The sequence below is a fragment of the Urocitellus parryii genome, chromosome 3, assembly GCF_045843805.1.
Source record: "Urocitellus parryii isolate mUroPar1 chromosome 3, mUroPar1.hap1, whole genome shotgun sequence".
Lineage (NCBI taxonomy): Eukaryota > Metazoa > Chordata > Mammalia > Rodentia > Sciuridae > Urocitellus > Urocitellus parryii.
Window position 1 is genome coordinate 100,753,687 of NC_135533.1, and position 20,183 is coordinate 100,773,869.

General features: G+C 43.0%; 1 protein-coding gene across 4 annotated transcripts in view; it reads left to right on the forward strand.

Annotated features, from left to right (window-relative positions):
* Ogdh (oxoglutarate dehydrogenase) overlaps positions 1-20,183 on the forward strand; it is a 77,527-nt gene that overhangs the window by 14,175 nt on the left and 43,169 nt on the right. For all 4 annotated transcript variants that reach the window (XM_026399485.2, XM_026399484.2, XM_026399482.2 and 1 more), the window contains exons 3-4: positions 16,342-16,533; positions 18,652-18,754. In XM_026399485.2, the coding sequence (XP_026255270.1) occupies positions 16,342-16,533; positions 18,652-18,754 (295 nt within the window). The remainder of the gene's footprint in view (positions 1-16,341; positions 16,534-18,651; positions 18,755-20,183) is intronic.

A 20,183-nucleotide genomic window follows, 5' to 3' on the forward strand; every position in this document is an offset into this window, starting at 1 on the left:
GTGCGTATAAGGGATTTTGTACTTTAATCAGAAGGTGTGTGTAGGTCCTTGGCAGATTTTATGACCATTTCTGAGTCTCTGAGGAACTCTTTCATTATCAGGTATGTGCTCTGTGCCTCTCAGCCTGAGAATAGAAGGAGGACTGATTCAGGGATCCTGGTGGGATTTCATTTTGATCTAGTGGGATTTCATTTCTCCTCTACTTTGCAGACAGCGAGGTGGATCTTATTCAAGCTGAATTAAACCCATATTTGGTGCATGCATGTTTTTCAAGCAAGATATTCCATAATTTCTTTCAGATTTTGAAAAGCATCTGACCCATAGAGGGTTAGGATTCACAGCCTAGAAATGCTTTACTTTATTAAGAATGCTTAATTTGTGCCCTTTTAGAACACATAGTTTAGGTAGAGATAATACAGTTACTATAAGATTTAGATCATCTTTCTTATCTCCCACTTCAGAAATGTCCTGAGGCCAGATTCCATATACATTTTTAGAAAGCTCAACTGCTTCTGGGATTGACCTTTCACATCCAGTAGAAGCAGAACAAACTCAGTGTCTCCCTCTTCTGCCCAGCACTGCTTTTTTATTACTAGTTTTTGAGCTTTGTATCACTGTGTCTTCAAGTACAGGTAATAGAGAGGAGTATAAAGAAAGCACCTGAGGAGACCCATCTTCCAGCTTCAGTAGCTCCACCCTGTGCTAGTCTGTTAAAACCCAGTCTCTGACCCACTTACTTTTTGTTGATTGATTTGTTATGGGTGGGGGTCCCACTGGAGTTTTTATAATAATGGGGATTGAACCCAGGGTGGGGGCACTTTGCCACTAAACGACGTCCTCAGCCCTTTTTATTTTTGTTTTGAGACTGGGTCTTACTAGTTGCTGAGGCTGGCCTCAAACTTGGGATCCTCCTGCTTTAGCTTCCTGAGTATATGGGATTATAGGGTGTGCTACCGTGATTAGCCACTGGATTATATTAAGGCAAATCCCAGACTTGTGTCATTTCTGGCATGAAATGCATCACTCTGACTGATAATGAGATGTTTTCATAACCATACCAAATAAAATTAATAGGGTATTTCTCTAATTGAATCTCATCTTTGGTCTGTATTTAAATCATTGTAATTTTGGGGGTGGGGGAAGAGGTACTGGGGATTGAACTCAGGGGCACTTGACCACTGAGCCACATCCACAGCCCTGTTTGTATTTTATTTAGAGACAAGGTCTCAGTGAGTTGCTTAGTGCCTTGCTTTTGCTGAGGCTGGCTTTGAACTTGTGATCCTCCTATCCCAGCCTCCTGAGCTGCTGGGATTGCAGGTATGTATGTGCCACTGCTCTTAACTGACTAAATCATTGCAATCTTAAAGCTGCCCCCCATCTCATCCCTACCCTGTTTTTATTGTTTGATACCAGAGATTAAATCTAGGAATATTTAACCATTGGCTACATCTCCAGTCCTTTTTTGTTTTTTATTTTGAGATAGGGTCTCACTAAATTGCCTAGGACCTTCCTAAATTGCTGAGGCTGGCTTTGAATAGGCGATCCTCCTTCCTCAGCCTCTCTAGTTGTTGGGATTACAGGTATATGCTGCAATATCCGGCTTAAAGTTGCCATTTACATTTGGATTTAAACTTTATAGTTGGTTGTTGTATCCCTGTTTTCTTGTGTGTGTGTGTGTGTGTGTGTGTGTGTGTGTGTGTGTGTGTACACACACACACACACACACAATTTTGTTTTGAAATGGAGTCTGTGTTCCCCAGGCTGGCCTCTGTTAGGCTCAAGTGATCCTCCTGGTTCTGCCTCTTGAATAGCTGGGATAACAGGCCTATATCACCACACCTGGCTTCTATCCCTGCCCCTCTTTTCATTATTTATTTTTCAATTATAAAACATTTGGTGCTTGGGATCAAACCTGGGGCCTCAAGCATGCTGGAAAAGTGCTTTACCACTTAGCTACTCCCTTAACCCATTCTTCTTTTTAAAGAAAACTTGTTTTTAAAATATTTAGGGATGGGAATGTAGCTTGGTGGCAGATGTTTGCTTAGCATGCTTGAGGCCCGGGTTTGATCCCCAGACTGCAAGAAGAAAAAGGAAGAAAGAAAAAAAGAAAATGTTTACTTGCAAAAATTTCGTCTGTCATAATGTATTAGAGCAAATCAAAACGGCACATTCCTTCTTCCTCCGGTTCTGCTCCCTAGATAGTACTGTCAAATGGCTGAGTCTTCCTCTGCACCTGGCTCACTGTCCTGCCATTTGTTTCTGAATTTGATCTTATCCAAGACTGTTTTCTCTGTTCTAGGCTGGCATCTGCACTCCTCACTGAACTTTCTTAGGAAACTTTGAGGGTGACCTGTACCTCAGCAGATCAAGTCCTGCATTTTGAGGGTCTAAGCATGTTGAGGACACATGGAATTGTGACTATTTGTATTTTTGTCTTAAAAACAGTCAAAACTGCCAGGCATTGTGGTACATGCCTGTAATCCTGGCTACCTCAGGAGGCTAAGGCCAGGAGGATTATAATTTTGAGGTCAGTCTGGGCAACTTATGATAGATACCCTGTCTGAAAAAAAAAACAAAATGGAAAGAGCTCAGAGAAAGCTTAGTGGTAGAACACTTTCCTAGTATTTGTGAGTCCCTGAGTTTGAGTCCCAGACTATAAAACTAAAAATAAAAACCAAAAAAGTCAAATGAAACAGTTAATGTTTAAGATAAACAGTTGGGAACTGTTAAACCGACACTGGTTTGGATATTGGTCTCATTTTGTTTGGTAGGGACAGGGGCCAACTCCCAAGTTTGGAATAGCATCTAGTTATTCCCAGTGCATTGGTCAGCAGGTTCTGACCTTTCTAAGGAGGACTGAGGTTTGGTCCTGAGAGGGTGGAAGGAACTAGGGCAGTTGTCCTCTCTGCTGTGCTCCAGTACCTGCTTTGAGAATGCCAGCCATTGGCTCCTCTTTCCTTCTTTGCCTGATTATTTGGCTTTCCCATAACTTTTCCTGGACTCCAGAGCTCTTTCCCTGTTTTGTGTCTTCTTGTTGGAACCCCTCTCTACTTCTGAAGGCCTGTCTTCTGGTTCTTGTTAATTGATGCCCATTTCTTGTTGACTTTTTCTTGTGCCTTTTGCTTATCCACTCCTAAAGTGTGGTAAGAACTCTGGTTCACACGTGGTTGTTGTAGGAGTGAGGGCTCTGTGTATTCAGGTCACAGCTGCCGGGCTGTCATTCTCACCTCTGCATTTGGCCCTTTGGCTCTTCCTTCTATGTTTATGAAACATAATCCTCCTATATTCTATGAATGAATCAGCTGAAAAACATGCACACAGTCCCCATCATGCATTGATATGGGTCTTTTTACTCTGTAGCAGTGAAATTGACTTGGCTGCACTTACGAGAATAGGAGCCTGGCATGCCCTTTTCTGTACTGATCTGAGGCTTAAGTTACCCTTACAATGGCTTTGCTCTTGGTGCAGGGTGGTGGTTTTCCACTGTGCTCAACATGGCAAGGAGCAGCTGTGTTGGAATATCTGTGGAACACTTTGATGCTACTTCAATGATTTATTTTTGGGAGAAATTCAGAAGGCATTTTGGTTACTGTGTGGTGCTTGGAATACGTCTTAAAGAGTTTTGGGTTTTTTTGGGGGGAGTGATGTTAGGGGTTAAATGCTTGAATTTATGATTTAACATTGAGCGACGTCACAATATTTTACTCTTAATGGGTTTGCATTTATGGTTCAATTAGTGAGATAAATTAAAAACTTTGAAAGCAACAGCATAAAGCAGTATATCCACCTGTCTAAGTGATTAGTTTGCAGCTTTTTTTTTTTTTTTCTTAGTACCAGGGTTTGAACCCAGAGGCACTTAACTACGAGCCACATTCCAAGCCCTTTATTATATTTTATTTAGAGACAGGGTCTTGCTAAATTGATTAGGGTCTCACTAAGTTGCTGAGGCCAGATTTGAACTTGTGATCCTCCTGCCTTAGTCTCCCAAGACACTGGAATTATAGGGTGCACCATTGTATCCAACCAGTTCACAGCTTTTGACATTTTTGTTCGAGGCCTGTGCTGAGTGATGACTGTGCACCATTGTTGTGCAGCATGGGAGGGAAAGCAGCTCTGCCTCTCTTGCTCAGGGTGGCAGTGAAGAGAAGTTTCTAAAAGAGCCAGTGCCACGGGGCATAGTGGCATACACCTGTAATCCCTGCAGCCAGGGAAGCTGAGTCAGGAGGACTGCAAGTTCGAGGCCAGCCTGGGCAACTTAGTGAGATATTCCCCCTCACAAATAAAATATAAAGAGGATTGGGGGTGAAGCTGCACACTGTGGCGAATGCCTATAATCCCAGTGACTCAGGACGCTGAGGCAGGAGGATCGCAAGTTCAAAGCCAGCTTCAGCAAAAGCGAGGTGCTAAGCAACTCATTGAGACCCTGTCTCAGTAAAATTCAAAATAGGGCTGGGGATGTGACTCGAGTCGAGTGCCCTGAGTTCAATACCCGTTACCCGCACCCAACCCTACCCCCCAAAAAAAGAGTTGGGATGAAGCTTAAGTGGTAGAGTATCTCTGGATTCAATCCCTACCACCTCAAACAACAAAATTAAAAAGTGCCAGTGCTTGAGGAGAAAGAAGTCATCACATTGTATAGACACCTTGTTTAGACTCTAGGTACCCTGCTCTCTGGTTCCCTTCTCTACCCAAGGGTGCCTTGTGGGAGATCTTTGGGTCCTTGGAACTCTTTCCTAGCACTATGCATCTCTGTTTTGGCTATGAGGAGAGGAGTTTGTGATTGGAAGATAGAGGCATTGTACTTAACTCTGAAGCAGCTGCTTTGTGGAGCTGGACTAAGGCTCCTCTTCAAAGGGCTGCTGAGTCATTGCAGTGGAGGATAGAGAGGGTTGATACTTGCTCAGTGAGCCCTAGTCAGATGACCCCAAGGTGGTTGCTGTGGTTCTTTCTGTCTGGCCTCCTTGGAGAATTGCCACTCTGGGAATGTGCAGATCTAGGGCAGAGGAAAGTGCTCTCCTTTTCTGAGGAATGTCACAAGGCTGCTTAAGAGAGTCTTGGGGTATCTTGGACACCCCCCCCCCATTTCAGGAAAAGCCTGTTTCCTGAGAGCATTGGTGAAATAACCCACCCCAAACTTAAAATGGCGCCAATGTGGTATTTCTCTTGATTCTGTGGGTTGTCTGGCATCCCCCTATTGACTCCCAGGGCCCCTCTGTACATCTGAGACTTAGCTGGGCAGGGGCTGTGAAGGTCCTTGTTGTGTCTGGCAGGTGGTGCTGGCTGCTCAATGGGCCCTGCCATCCTCTGGGAGATGAGAACTACCCTTGTGCCTAGTCTCAGGTTAGCTCTAGGGAGAAGTGATTACTGCAGGCCCTCTGAAGCCTGGGCCCAGATTGCACATTGCTGCCTGTTACATTGGTTAGAACAGCTTGAAAGCTTTCTCCAGACTCCACCCCTGATAGAGAGGCAGGACATCTGTATGGAGTGGGAGACTGTGTAGGACTGGATGGCACCCCCAGCCTCTTCACAGGGATCTGATAGTATGGTTGCCTTTAGTCTACTGTAGCAGTCCTGATACTAGTGAATTCCATACAGCAGAGCTAAGGCAGTTTTTCTATGATAATCTTGGGTGTGTATGGGTGTAATTTATATACTCATTCAGAAAGAAGATAATAGAAATTGTTTAAAAATATCCTCTTGGGCTGGGGATGTGGCTCAAGCGGTAGCACGCTCGCCTGGCATGTGTGCGGCCCGGGTTCGATCCTCAGCACCACATACAAACAAAGATGTTGTGTCTGCCGAAAACTAAAAAATAAATATTAAAAATTCTCTCTCTCTTTAAAAAAAAATAAAAATAAAAATATCCTCTCATCTATACTAAATGACAGCATTAGTGATAAGGGAGCATGCATGCATCAGTTTCTTTAACTTAGAAATACCTAAATAGAGCCAGGCACCTATAATCCCAGCACGTTGGGAGGCTGAGTCAGGAAGACTGCAGATTGAAAGCCAGCCCCAGCAATGGCAAGGCTCTTATCAACTCAGACTCTGTCTCTAAATAAAATACAAAATAAGGCTGTGGTTGTGGCTCAGTGATTGGGTGCCCCTGAATTTAATCCCTGTTATCCCCCCAAAATACCTAAATAGAACCCCCAGTTTTGTGTACAACCAGAGATATGAAAGATTGTGTTCTGAATGTGTAGTATGAATTGTAATGCATTCTGCTGTAATACATAACAAGTTAAAATTGACAGAAAGGAAAAAAGAACCCCCAGTTTTAACTGGCTTAGTATAAATTGGTTCACAGTGGCATAATAGCAGACCTGGATCTTGGTGCACTCTGAGGTTTTGCTTCATTGGTGGAATTGTGGTGGGTAGTAGTCTGACCCAGGCCATGAAAAAGCTGTCCTACCTGGTAACAGTCTGGATGAGGCTTGTGTGGATTGTGTCCAAAGTCTAGCTCTCCCATCCTAAGCTCTGTCTTTGGAGAATTGTGTTTAGCTCTCTAGCAGGAGTTAGTCACTGCAGGCTCTGGAGGTAGGCAATCCACCCACAGGCCTCCCATTAGGGAGATGATTCAGAAAGCCAGGGCAAACAGATTCACATTTGAAATTTATTTCTAGGACATTTTCAGGAAGGGCTTGGGGCCCACAAGTCAGAATAGATTTATGGGTAACATTGGAAGGGAGGACATAGAGAGTGATCATGCTGCTGGCTGTGTGTGAGCAGGAAAGGAATTGGAAAGCCAAATGCTGGCTGACTCTCTGCCCTTCAGAGTAGCCTCCCTCCAGACAGGGTAGTCATAGAGTACCAGGATGCTCAGGAACTAACTGCCTTTTTATTGGTTTTGCTGAATAAGAAAGCTTAAAGGAGGGCTGTGCTATTATTAGTTGTTATTGGTCATTCGTTGTCCTGTAGTTCACATTTATAGCAATCATAAAGCATTGTTAGTATCAAAATTTAATAGGTGAGGCTATATATGATAGCCCTGTCATGGCCTTTGGAGCCTGGGCTGTGGCTTGTCATGGCCTTTGGAGCCCGGGCTGTGGCTCCTTGAACTGAGGAGACCAGAACCTGCCCTACCCCATTCCCCTGGGTGATTGTCACATGTCCTTGGTGAGTCCTTGACTAGTTCCAGCCGGAGACAGGATGGCACTAGCATAGTGACCAAGATTGGTCACATAGGAAGGACAGAGGCAGGACAGCTGCAGGATTGGGTCTTTTGGCTCTGAACAAGAAAAGGTGGCCAGTTGATGAGGCCCATCACAGTCATAGAGTTTGGGCCCTCAAATAAACTTTAGTGACACATGACTAAATTCTGGCACCTCCTCATGTTCACCATCCATTTCTTGAACAGATACAAGTATAGATGCAGGTGCTTTTTATTCTATTCTATTTATTTATTTTAAAAATATTTATTTATTTTTTAGTTATAGTTGGGCACAATATTTTTATTTTGTTTATTTATTTTTATGTGGTGCTGAAGATCAAACCCAGGGCCTCACACATGATAGGCAAGCCGTCTTCCACTGAGCCACAACCCAGCCTCCGCTTTTTATTTTTTTTTTTTAAATTATATTTTTAATAAAAATATATTTTTAGTATATTTTTTAAATATATTAAAAATATTTATCTATTTTTACCGACTCACTGGGGATTGAACCCAGGGGTGCTTAACCACTGAGTCAATCCTTTTTGTCTTTTATTTTGAGACAAATCTCACTAAGTTGTTTAAGGCCTTGCTAAGTTGATGAAGCTGGCTTTGAACTTATGATCCTTCTGCCTTAGCCTCCTGAGTCACTGGGATTCCAGGTGCGCAACACTGCATCTGATACAGGTGCTTTTTTATGTGTGTGTGTGTGTGTGTATTTTTAAAAAAATTATAGTTGAACACAGTATCTTTATTTTTATGTGGTGCCGAGGATCAAACCCAGGGTCTCACACGTGCTAGGCGAGCATTCTACCAATGAGCCACAATCCCAGCCTGGTACCAGTGCTTTTTAAATTTAAGAAGCTGAAAAGATAGATACAGAGCTGTCATTAAATAGCTGTGCTCCTTGCTCTTATAGATTAGGAAAAAGGCCAGAAAATTGAAGTGACATCCCTGATCTCATACAGCCTGAGGGAAGCATACCTGGGACCTGTCTGTAGCTCGTAGTAGAACAACCATCAGGAACTGGAGAGGATCATCCCACAAGAAGGTCTGTGTCAGAGACATTTGTGGGAAGAGTTGTCAGATGGTCTGTTGGCTGCCCCTCAGAAGTAGAAAGTCCTCCATGAGTGTTGTCTTTTTGGACTTAACTGAGAACTTGAGGGGAGCTTGGCCCTGAGACTCCTAAATCTTCAGACTTACATATGCCTCTCTTGAGCTGTGAATGTGTAGCAACACACAAGTGCCCCTTGTTCAGAAGCTTGAACCTGTTGAGGTCAGTGCTGAGGCAAGGGGGAAACCCCCTGGAATTATATGTCAACTGCCCCATCCTTAGGACTCTCCTGATAGAATATACCACCCTTGCCAGGCTTTCCTCCAGAAAGGAGGTTGAGTCTCGTCTAATTTAATTTGGCAAAGGTCAAAGTTGATCACCTGCTCATGCAAAGCACTAACATGCCTTTAGCCTTTGAAGAGCATTCTCTCTTTGGGAGAAAGAGCCCTACCATTGCAAAGAAAGTCAAGGTCAGGTTAGTGGGAAGCATGAGCAGCAACAACTTTAGGCAGGAAATGGTTAAAAAGCTTCATGTATTACAATTCAGTGCTTTTAGTTTCAATTAAATAGGAACTCTGGTTTCATTTCAGAGTGTTAAAATTATTTATGTTTTGAAATCTGTTGTGTTTTGATTGAAGTCATCTGGAAGTAAGGTGATAACCTTAAGTCCACTGTGAGAAGTTCACAGGGGACTTGAACTCCCTCTCCCTGAGCCTCCCTTCTCTTGGTAATAATAGTTAGCCACTGTCCTGGTCCTGGTTCCCAGAGTGTGGATAACCAGGTTTCTCCCATGTCCCAGGCCACCTTCCCAGTCTTTTTCTTACACATCCTACTATATAGCCACACCATGGTCTCAGTACCTGATGACAGGATGGGGCTGGGGACTTTTCTGTCCTTTCCTCCCCTCACTTCTTATGACCTACCTGTTCTTGAGAGCTCAAGCAATAGGCCACCTCTTGTAAGTGCCCTTGCTTCCTCAACACATGTCCATTCTGTTAATTTATGTTTGCTTGTCTTACTCTTCTTGAGAGTAAGAAGCTTATTTTAGTTGCCTTCCCTGTCTCACACCTTATGGAATGCTGTGTACATTTAGCTTTTTATAGATACTTGTTAATTTAGACAGAACTGGCTTTTGAGCTTTTGAGAAATAATGTCCTCTATCTTTTTCACATGGTATATTCTGCATTCTTGATACTCTTTTAGGAAAAACATGTTATATTAAGAGCTTAACAGGATTCCCACAACCCCTTAGCAGGTGCAGAGTTTGGTGCCCAGAACTCCTCTGTCTTCCAGACTCACCTTTCCTGGCAACTATCCCTTCAGAGTCACATGCATCCTTATTCACCTTATTAAAATGCTGTAACATTTTAACTTTTTTCCTCTTATCAATGATTTCATCCTCTGGTGGTCAGAAAGTTGAGTGTGTATATGTAACCTTTTTGCATTCAAGACTAGGTAAGGAGACAGGTTTTCCTTATTACTTATGTAACAAGCCAATTAAGAGGTTGAAGAGGCTAATGACTTTAGTGCTGGGTGTGGTGGAGCTGGGAACATAGTGTATGTTACTGTGACTCAGAAATCTTTGCCACCAGCAATCTCCCCCAGAAGCCAGAGTCCAACTTCATCTCTGTGCTTCAGGGTGAAAAACTATTCCTATTCCTTAGGATTTCTTAAGGAAATTTTTATCTCTTGTACTGTTTAGTTTGTTTGTTTTTGGTGGTACTAGCGATGGAATCTAGGTCCTTTCTAGCCAAGCGCTTTATTACTGAGTGCATCACAGTGCTTTTTTTTTTAATATTTATTTTTTAGTTGTAGTTGGATACAATGCCTTTATTTTATTTATTTTGATGTGGTTCTGAGGATGGAACCCAGCATTTTGAACGTGCTAGAAGAGCGCTCTACTGCTGAGCCACAACCCCAGCCCCTTATCACAACCCTTTTAAATTTTATCTTGAGACAGGATTTGACTAGGTTACCCCGATGGCTTTGAATTTGGAATTTGGAATTTCTCGTGCCTTAGCCTCCAGAGAAGTTGGAATTACAGGTGTGTGTCACCACGCCTTGCCCTTTCTATGTGGTTAAATCATCTCTTTCACTCGTGAGCCAGTTCCTGCCCTCTTTTTCTGCTTCTGCCTTGTCTCTGGAAATTTTTTTTTTTTTGTGTGTGTGTGTGTGTGTGGTGCTGGGAATTAAACCCAGGGCCTTGCACATGATAGGGAAGCAACATTCTCAGCACTGGAAACTTTGGAAGTAGAAGTTGCTGTCCTTGCCCACACTGAGCATAGGTTCTGGGATACTCAGACAGTAACAGGGGATAGTTAGGAGTAAATTTGACTTGGAGAAACAGAAAACTCAGCTTTGCAGCTTAGGGTAAGCTTATTTCCTCACCCACCAAGAGATTGGGGTTGCAGATAGATTCTCAGTCATGATGCCAGTGCCAGGTGCCACCTTCCTTAATGGGTGGGCTGTTGTCTCCTAGGTGTTATCTCACACTCAGCAGGAGCAAGGGAGTTCAGGTGCTGGCATTCTTTTTTTTTTTTTTTTTTTAAGCTTTTCCCTTGTGCTAGCTGATCACTGACTTGTCTTAGCCTAGACACAATTTATCCTCCAGAATGGAAATGGATGCTTAGTTCTGGTAGCAGGGGAAGACCAGTAGTGAATACACAAATATCAGGTTGAAATAAGTATAGGAAGAGACAAATAAGCCCTGGGATTAGGAATAGGGGAAACTCTAGTGACAAAGCCAAGTGTTAACACTGACAGGGATCAGCCATTTTGGGGTGAGGCAGAAAGGCCAAGGGATGAGAAGAGGAAGAAAGGCAGCTGTCTGGCCTTGAGGGAGGGACGGGCAGAAGGGAAGCACCAAGGCAGGTGGTCAGGGGGCTCCAAAGAACTTAAAACCAGAGGGTTGTGGAAGGCAAACAGCTCTCATGTCCTCGGCAGGATGATGTAGACAGGGCTGCAAGCTGAGAAACTGGGAAAAGAGTTGTTTCCTGAGGAATGGGATCCCTGGGAGAGATGCAGGATTGCAGTGAAACAGGTGGAAGGAGAAATTGGGATGGGCTATGGCTCATTGCCCCTGCCCAGAATTAAGTGAGCTCAGTTCTGGTGGAGAAGACTCAGGCACAAGTGGGGTGGGGCAGCTGTTTTTTTGGCTTCCTGCTGTGCATGCTAAGGGGAGAAGTCCACAGGCCAAAAGATGACCTTCATATTTATAGTCCTTTTTAAAAAAATCAACATTTTTGAGGTATTTTTGTATTTAAATTTAATCCACTTCAACTGTGCAGTATGATGCCAAATGTGAGCAGTTGTTTGCTGGATACAGAATCTCTGTACCATCAGAAAACCTTTTAGTGTGACACCAGATCATGATGCAAATGATCATGACACACACTGTTGGGTGTGCAGTTCCATCCAGTGCAGGAGCCACCCTGTCAACGTGGGCCCTTGTCTGTGTACTAGGCTGACTCTGGAGGGTTGAGTTGGGGCATGTGGGCTAGGGTGGAGAAGAGGAGAATTTCGTCTGTGCTGTTGTCCGCAGCCATTTGAAAATCACCTGGAGTTTTAAAAAGAATGTTAGAGTGAGGAGACCTGCCCAATGATCATGATCATGGCCATTCCCGCTTTCTCTGCAGGACCTGGACTGAGAGTCCTGTAGCTTTTATATTCTCTGGGCCTTGGCCCTAACCTCCCTGACCTCAGACCTGGGCTTCAGTGGGTGCAAATTCCTTTCATTGTCAACCCTTGAAGTTTAACAGTGTTGTTTTCCCAGCTTGTTTTGGAGGAGGGTAAGAGGTCTGTGGCACTTTTACTAGAGAGGCCAGAGTTCTTTCTCTCAGAATTGTTCTGTTATTACAACTCAGTCACATTAACACTGTCTGGCAGTTGCTGCCTGAGCTGAACCTTCTACCAGGGGAGAAATTGGAAATCAGTTAGAAACACCTGCCCACAGAGACCATCAGTGCAACCCGTTGATGCTGATTATTTTACCATTTTTATTGTTATTCAAAGCGAATTTTATCACAGAGTGAAAGTTATGATTTTTCCATCTATGATTTTTTTGGTTTTTTTGGATTTGAAAGTACTGCTGTTCCCCAGGGCAAAAAAATCGAATCAGTATAGCCTGGAAGAACCCCCTCAATCCAAGGTTTTTATTCTTGGATGACTTTGACCTGTGTTTCTGGACACTTTTTAGTGTGTTCTGGATGTTAAAAGAAAGATGAAGCTGGGTATAGTGGCTCACACCTGTAATCCCAGCAATTCTGGAGGCAAGGGGATTGCAAGTTCAAGGCCTACTTCAGTAATTTAGTGAGGCCCTAAGCAACTTAGACCTGTCTCAAAAAGGGCTGAGGATGTGATTCAGTGATTAAGTGCCCTTCGGTTCGATCTCCACCCACTACCCCCAAAAAACGGAAGCCACAGCAGAAGAAGAAAGATATATTTAAAAATTTTTTTTGTTTGTTTTTTAGTTATAGATGGACAAAATACTTAATTTTATTTATATGTTTTTATGTAGTGCCAACGACCAAACCTACTGCCTCACATATGCAAGGCAAATGCTGTACCACTGAGCTACAACCCCAACCCAAGAATGATACATTTTAAGAGTTAAGGGAAGTCTGGATTGTGTTCCTCTCCAGAAGCTGCTTGGTTTAAGGATCATGCTTTGCCTGTACTCTTTTTTTATTTGATTTTTGGTTTTTGCAGTACAGGAGATTGAACCAAAGGGTGCTTTATCATTGAGCTGCATCCCCAGGCCTTTTTATTTTTTATTTAGAGACAGAATCTCACTAAGTTTTCCAGGCTCACCTTGAACTTGCAATCCACCTGTCCTAACCTTCTGAGTAGCTGTAATTACAGGCGTGTACCACTGCGCCTTGCATAGACCTTTTTATTTTATTCTGAAACAGTGTCTTGCTTAGTTTCCCAGGCAGGCCTCAAACTTGGGATCCTTCTGCCTTGGCCTCGTGGGTAGCTGGGATTATAGATGTATGCCACCATTCCCAGCTTCCTCCCTCCACTCTCTATTTTTTTAAAAAATATTTTAAAATTGTAGATGGACACAATATCTTTATTTTGTTTATTTCTTTTTATGTGGTGCCAAGGATCCAACCGAGTGCCTCACACATGCTAGGCAAGCGTTCTATCACTGAGCTGCAACCCTAGCCCCTCCCTTCACTTTTTTATTTTTTATTTTTTTGAATTATACATGGACACAATATCTTTTATTTTGTTTATTTATTTTTATGTGGTGCTGAGTATTGAACCCAGTGCCTCACATGTGTGAGGCAAGGGCTCTGCCACTGCACCACAACCCCAGCCTCCCTCCCTTCACTCTCCAGGGGCCATGAGTGTGAGGATTAGACTGAATAGAGGTGCTAGTGCTAGAGCAAGTTTGGGGTAAAGAATTTTGATTTGGGTTTTGTGTAGCAAGAGCAGTTTTCTCTTAGTTCTGCTGGGTAAGGATGAGATATGGTTGGGTTGACTCTTGTCTAGTTTGATGCTGTATTAGAGGAGTTTTTCCCTTCAGGCCAGGTCTTTAAGTCCTGGAGACCAGGGAGAATTTCAGGGGAAAGCCATGTGTTTGAGATTGGATGACTAAGGTATGTGGTCCCTGGTTACCTCTGCTTCTAAAATAAGAATTGACAGCCAAGGTGTGCTGTCCCTAATCATATCGTTTTCAGAACAAAGATGGACACCAAGGTGTGTGGTCTCTAGTTATCTCTATCTTCAGGAGAATGGACAGCCAAGGTGTGCTATCCTTAATCACTACAGCTTCCAGAATGTAGGGAACTCCCTTGAGTTTGATGGAAAACCTCAATGAAATTGAAAGTATCTGGAGACATCAAGTATATACATAGCCATCTTCTAGATCCATTGTCCTTGCACAGAACCTGTGAGGGGATGAGTGGGAGGCATGCAGACCTTTCCTAGCATGTCAATGCTTGAGGGGTCCTCTGTTTCCTCTCACAAAATACTTTTTTTCCCTGGTAAAAATACTGCCATGGAAGATACCAGAAGACAACCTCAGATTGTTCTTCTTCTGTCAACTGGCACACTGAAATTTAACCAGAAAGATTAATGATTGTTAAAACATCTAAAAATTGTCACTGAGATATAATTCACATAGCATAAATGTCACTATTTAAAAGTATACAGATCAGTGGTTCTTAAAATATTCAGTGTTGTGCAATCATATCCCCCCAGTAGTTTTTTTAAAAAGTATTTCATCTTAATTCAAAAGGAATATATTCTTATTGTAGAACATTTTAAAATTGAAACACAAGTAGAGGATAGGAAAGGCAGCAGAATACAACAGACATGAGTATGTCAATCTGTAAATCAATGGAAGTGTAACTGATGTGATTCTGCAATCTGTATATGGGGTAAAAATGGGAGTTCATAACCCACTTGAATCAAAGGGTGAAATATGATATATCAAGAACTATGTAATGTTTTGAACAACCAACAATAAAAAAAATAAAATTTAAAAATTTAAAAAAATAAAAAATTTAAAAAAATAAAATAAAATTGAAACACAAAACTCCTTCACAAGAGTTTTTAGTGAGAGGCCAGAATGCCCTGTCTAAGGCTGAAGATGGAGCTGCACATGGTGTTAGGGAGCTTTCTAGTTTGTGGCTGGCTGCAGCACATAGTGTGCTCTCTATAGTGGGGTCCTTCTGAGTCAGGTATGTCTGTGTCTTGGTGTTATAAAAATTCCATGTCTGAAAAAAGCCAGAAGAACTTAGGGACCAGTGTCACTTTTTTTTTTTTAGCCATCTCTACCCGTTCTGTCTCCAGACACAAACAGACCCATTTGATATCTACCCAAGTCCCAGACAGGAACATATGTGGGTATCTTGGCAGGGCTTCCTAGAAGGCGAACACAAAAGTCTAATGAAATTTCTCCTGAATTTTTCAATTCAGTCCAATCAGAGTTTTTTGATGAAAGAATCTTAGAAACTGAAAATTTTTTCCTCTTTCAAATTTTTCAGTTTTGGGTCTTTTTTGTTTGTTTGTTTGTTTTGGTTTTTTGCAATGTAATGGAATTTTATCAGTATCTCTGATCTCTAAAATATTAAAATTCATCTTTGAATAAACTATTATAATTCATAGTGTCTATGCAACTTATAGATCAAATAATTTAAACATGAAATAACCAAACATAATAGGAATTCAAGGAAAGTAGTCAGTTTTTAGTAGAACAGAGGAAATTGAAGTGCAGGTAGTAACACCTGGCTTTCCTAAAGTACTTGCTACCTACTAGACTTTGCTAATGATTTTAACTATTCTGTTTAGTCTATACAAGCACACCTGTGGAGAATATATATTTCTGACCTCATGGATTAGAAAACTAAGCACAGCATGTTAAGTAACTTGTCAAGGTCACAGAGCTCTCAATTTTAATTTTAATCTCTGACCCCCACATAGGAATGAGATTATTTCTCTGAGGAACTGCCTTTTGTAAAGGATCAGATTCTGGTTTGTATTTAGACGGTGAGAGGGTGTGATCAGGGGGCCCTGGACCCCAAAGGCTGTGTTGAGCCTCTGGGATCTTCCCCCAGCCCCCAGAGTTGTAGGTGGACACAATACCTTTATTTTTATGTGGTGCTGAGGATGGACCCCATTGCCTCAAGTGTGCCAGGCAAGTGCTCTACCATTGAGCCACAGCCCTAACCCCAAGCCTCTAGGATCTTGAAGGAGGTGCTCAATCCCATTGCTGCTACCCAGGTGCTTCTGGCAGTGTGTGCACATCTGGCATACCTAAAGAAGAACTGGAAGAGTTTGCAGAGCTACAGACAAATGGGGCAGGGGCAGAAAGCATGTACCTTCTTCCTGAGCACTTCTGTCTCCAGGTCTCAGTACCTGGCCAGAAGACCTGCATGTACCATGAAGGAGAGCCATATGGTTTGGAGCCTTTGTGTTGATAGAAGGAGCACTCTGAGGGCAAAGTGAAGGATTGAAGTTGGGATCCAAACTCAGAACCCACCATTTGGTGGCAGACAGGGACCTAAGCTGTCCAGAGTAGGAGGAGATGGGTCTGGCCAGCTTGTAGTATATGTGACTAATTTTGGAGAGCAGCTCTCTGGCCACTTAGGGCAGCAGCAAGGTAACCCTGTACCTTTTTTGTCTTTAGTCATGGGACATTTTTTTCCGCAACACCAATGCTGGAGCTCCCCCGGGCACTGCCTACCAAAGCCCCCTTTCCCTGAGCCGAGGCTCCCTGGCTACCGTGGCCCACGCACAATCCCTGGTGGATGCACAACCCAACGTCGACAAGCTTGTAGAGGACCACCTGGCGGTACAATCTCTCATCAGGGCATATCAGGTGAGCAGGAGCTGACCATCCATGTGGAAAAGGATGCAGTGTTTCTTGGGCCTTTCTGAGTGTTTATAGTCATTTTCTTTTACCTCCTCCAGGTTCTAGGTGCTTGCTTCCAGCCTTTGGGTCTTAGGGAGGCAAAAGTCAAGTATACGAAAGAATGGGAACCAGGCTAACCAAAGTTAAGCAGATCCTCTGCTGTCTTTAATAAGTGCCTCATAATAGCTCTTTATTTCTTTTCATAAATTGGCATGACAGATTTTTGGGCAGAGAAACTGGGATCTCCCCCCTATCCCCCCAGTGTTGTAGGTGGACACAATACCTTTATTTTATTTTTATGTGGTGCTGAGGATGGACTCCATTGCCTCAAGTGTGCCAGGCAAGTGCTCTACCACTGAGCCACAGCCCTAACCCCAAGCCTGGCCATTGAGAAGAAGTGCTACTCACCCAGCAGGAGGCATTGACTGGGAAGGGTGATGCTGTTGAGTGGGTTGATGCCCCCTCTCAGTTGCTAACAACTGAATACTATAAGAAATCTATAGTGCTTGGAGACACAGAAGCAGGGAGGAGAAGGAGTAAGGGCAGCTGAGCCCTTATCAGGCTTGTTGAGCAGAACTAAGCTTTTCCTTTCATTTTTTCTCTGAACACAATAGCTAAGAATCTTGCAGCATCCACCTCATGTCAGCGAAAGCCCTTAAAATTTGATCTATGAATAGTTTTAAGAAGAGAAAAGTACCTCTTGAGAGCTTCCATCGGATCCCAGGCTTCACTGTCTCTTATGTGGCTGCAGCATTAACAACCAGAGAAATTATGCCCTGAACTCTCCTTTCTGCCCATGTCTCTCTTTCCTGGAGATGATGATTCAGATTTATCCTGCAGACATGTCTAAGGTGTATATGTGTAATAAGGCAGAATTGGGAGGACCCTGGGTCCTCGGGTCCTTCTGGCCATGATTTTATAGAAGAGTTCTCTGCCTGGAGCACACATGTGCTGCCTGTAAGGAGATGGGCATGATGCTGTAAATGACATAGCCCCAACCTCTAAGGCACTGTTCACAGCACACCTGTCCAGAGGTAAGAGGCACAGCTAGTCCTTCTTGACTATTGTCTTCATGTAGTTGGCCTCAGTAACATCTTTACTATGATCTTGTAGTGACTTCTCCGAATCTCCTTCCCTCTCAAATTGCTAGCAAGAAATTTATGAGTAAAATATCCAAAACTGAAAGAAATTTAAAATTGGAATTCTCTGTTTTTTCTCCCTTTTTCTATAGTATTGGGGTTTGAATCCAGAGGCTCACACACTAGGCAAATGCTCTACTTGCTACATCCTGAGCCCCTCCTTTGTTTTTTGAACAGTTCAGACCAAATGCTTTAAGTCCCTGTTGTTGTGGGCTTTTTTGTTCTGACTACCATGTGTGTGCTGACCTGTATGCAGCATCAGGGCCAGCATCCTCACTCCCTATGTAGATATAATAAAGGCAAATCTCTTAGTAAGATGCCTCATCTGTACCCTTCCTCAGCTTTATCCAACACCCAAGCCTTCATTTCCTCCTTAGGGAAATCTTTACATTCTACTAAAAGGAAGCTTTCACACTGGGCTAACAGTTTCCCAGCATATATCATTTTTGTTGAAACCATAAGCTCCCACAAAATAGATCTTTTCAGACTTTTCAAATTTATCATAACCTGAGAATCTTATATTTCCCACCTTTTTTTTAATAAAAGTGATTTTATGCACAATAGTGCTTTTAAAATAAGCTGTTCCAAGATTGACTTCTTAAAATTAATTTTGTTGTATGGGTTTATTAGTGCCATGTTCCCCTCTGGGAAAGATTTGCATGAAGTATAACTCTTTTACCCCTCCTCACAGCTCACTGGATCTGCTTAATGACTTGCTTGTGTTATTATTCCAGGTCAGGGGTCACCACATTGCAAAACTTGATCCTCTCGGAATTAGTTGTGTAAATTTTGATGATGCTCCAGTAACTGTTTCTTCAAACGTGGGTGAGAATTAATATGTAAATGCTAATTTTAATGTAATTTTACTTTTTTTTACCCCTTCCCTCTTTTTTTTCTCCTGTCCTTTTGTGTGTGTCCTTCCCTCTCATCGTTGGCCCACTCATAGATACGAGGGCACCATGTAGCACAGCTGGACCCCCTGGGGATTTTGGATGCTGATCTGGACTCCTCCGTGCCCGCTGACATTATCTCATCCACAGACAAACTTGGTGAGGGTCTGAGAGCAGTCAGCTGCGTTGCTTGAGCTCCTCTCGCTGTGCCACAGCCTGTGGCAGCCAGGATGTCCAGGCAGGAGGGAAAGGCTCTTAAGTTTCCTTCGTTCTGATCACTTGAAATTTATTGGTAATACAGCCTTAGTGTATTTTGGGCATGTTATTTTTATCCCATTTTTTCAGCCAGATTGTCCAAGTCTCAATCTTGGCCCACCTGGGCAGGTGAATTGGAAGCTGCTTAGAGAACAGCTCTTTTGGCTCCACCTTTCCATATCCCTGTGCAGTGCTGTCTTCCACAAGGCCACTGGTGAGCCTTGCAAGGGAGCGACTATCACAACTGTCCTCTTCTGATGCACGGTGGGGCCCACTTGCGTCCCATAGAGTGAATTTTAGAGCAAGGTGTATAGTTGGGATCTCCCAATTCTTAAATGCTGGTGATCACACCGAGGAAACTTTGGAAGGCATTCCCACAGCGTCCGGAGGCCAGGGCCTTTGGGAGGTGCATGTGTGGAGCACAGATGGGTTTTTGTCACAGTACCAGGTGTACCCGCCTGCACTCTGTCCTCCTTGAGAGGTGAATGGGTGTTGTGGCTGGGCACTCACCTGCAGTTGCTTCCAGAGTTAATCTGCTTTACATCATTGTGCTGCTAACCTGTACTAAAGAAATGATGATATGACTAATTGTGAAATGGCCAGGGTGTTCACAACAGGCACTGTGCATGCTAATGAAATTGATGATCACCTATTGCTAATACTGCTTTTGGGGAGGGAATGGAATTAGCCTTCTTGCAGACATTTGTAGAAGGGTTGCAGAGAAATGGTCCCTAAGGCCAATTGCCCAGTTCCCCTACAGGCATTATCAAGTTGTGCCTGGCATTAATCAGGTAAAGTTATATGTCAAATATTGTTGATTCTGGAATTGATATTAGCACTTTGTAATTGCTCTTAAAAAACCTTCCTAGATAATGTAGGGTATCCTCTACATTGTATCAGCAAATTTAGGAAGTATGTAAGAAAAACAAGCCATCTTCCCCCTGCTCTGACACCAAAACAATTAACACAGGAGATTTCTGTGATTCCAAATGGTGTGGGCATTTCTCCCAACCACAAGCAGGCAGTTGCTTCTTTAGTGCTGGTTACCAGGTGGGTGTCCTCTCATTTAATTCAGTTCTGACACCATCAACAAGGACATAGCATCAGATCCCTCAGGTTGAGGACTCAGTCCCCAAGACTTTCCCCATTTCAAACCCAGTTGCAAATCTGGACCTTTAGAATACTGTCCAATTGGCTCCAAATTGAAGTTCCTTCAGCCTTCTCGTTAGTTTTGATTAATTTGCTCACAGAACTCAAATTAAGTAACTCAAAGAACTCAGAGAAGTTTACCAGTTTATTATAAAGTATATTTTCAAGTATACAAGTAAGTAGC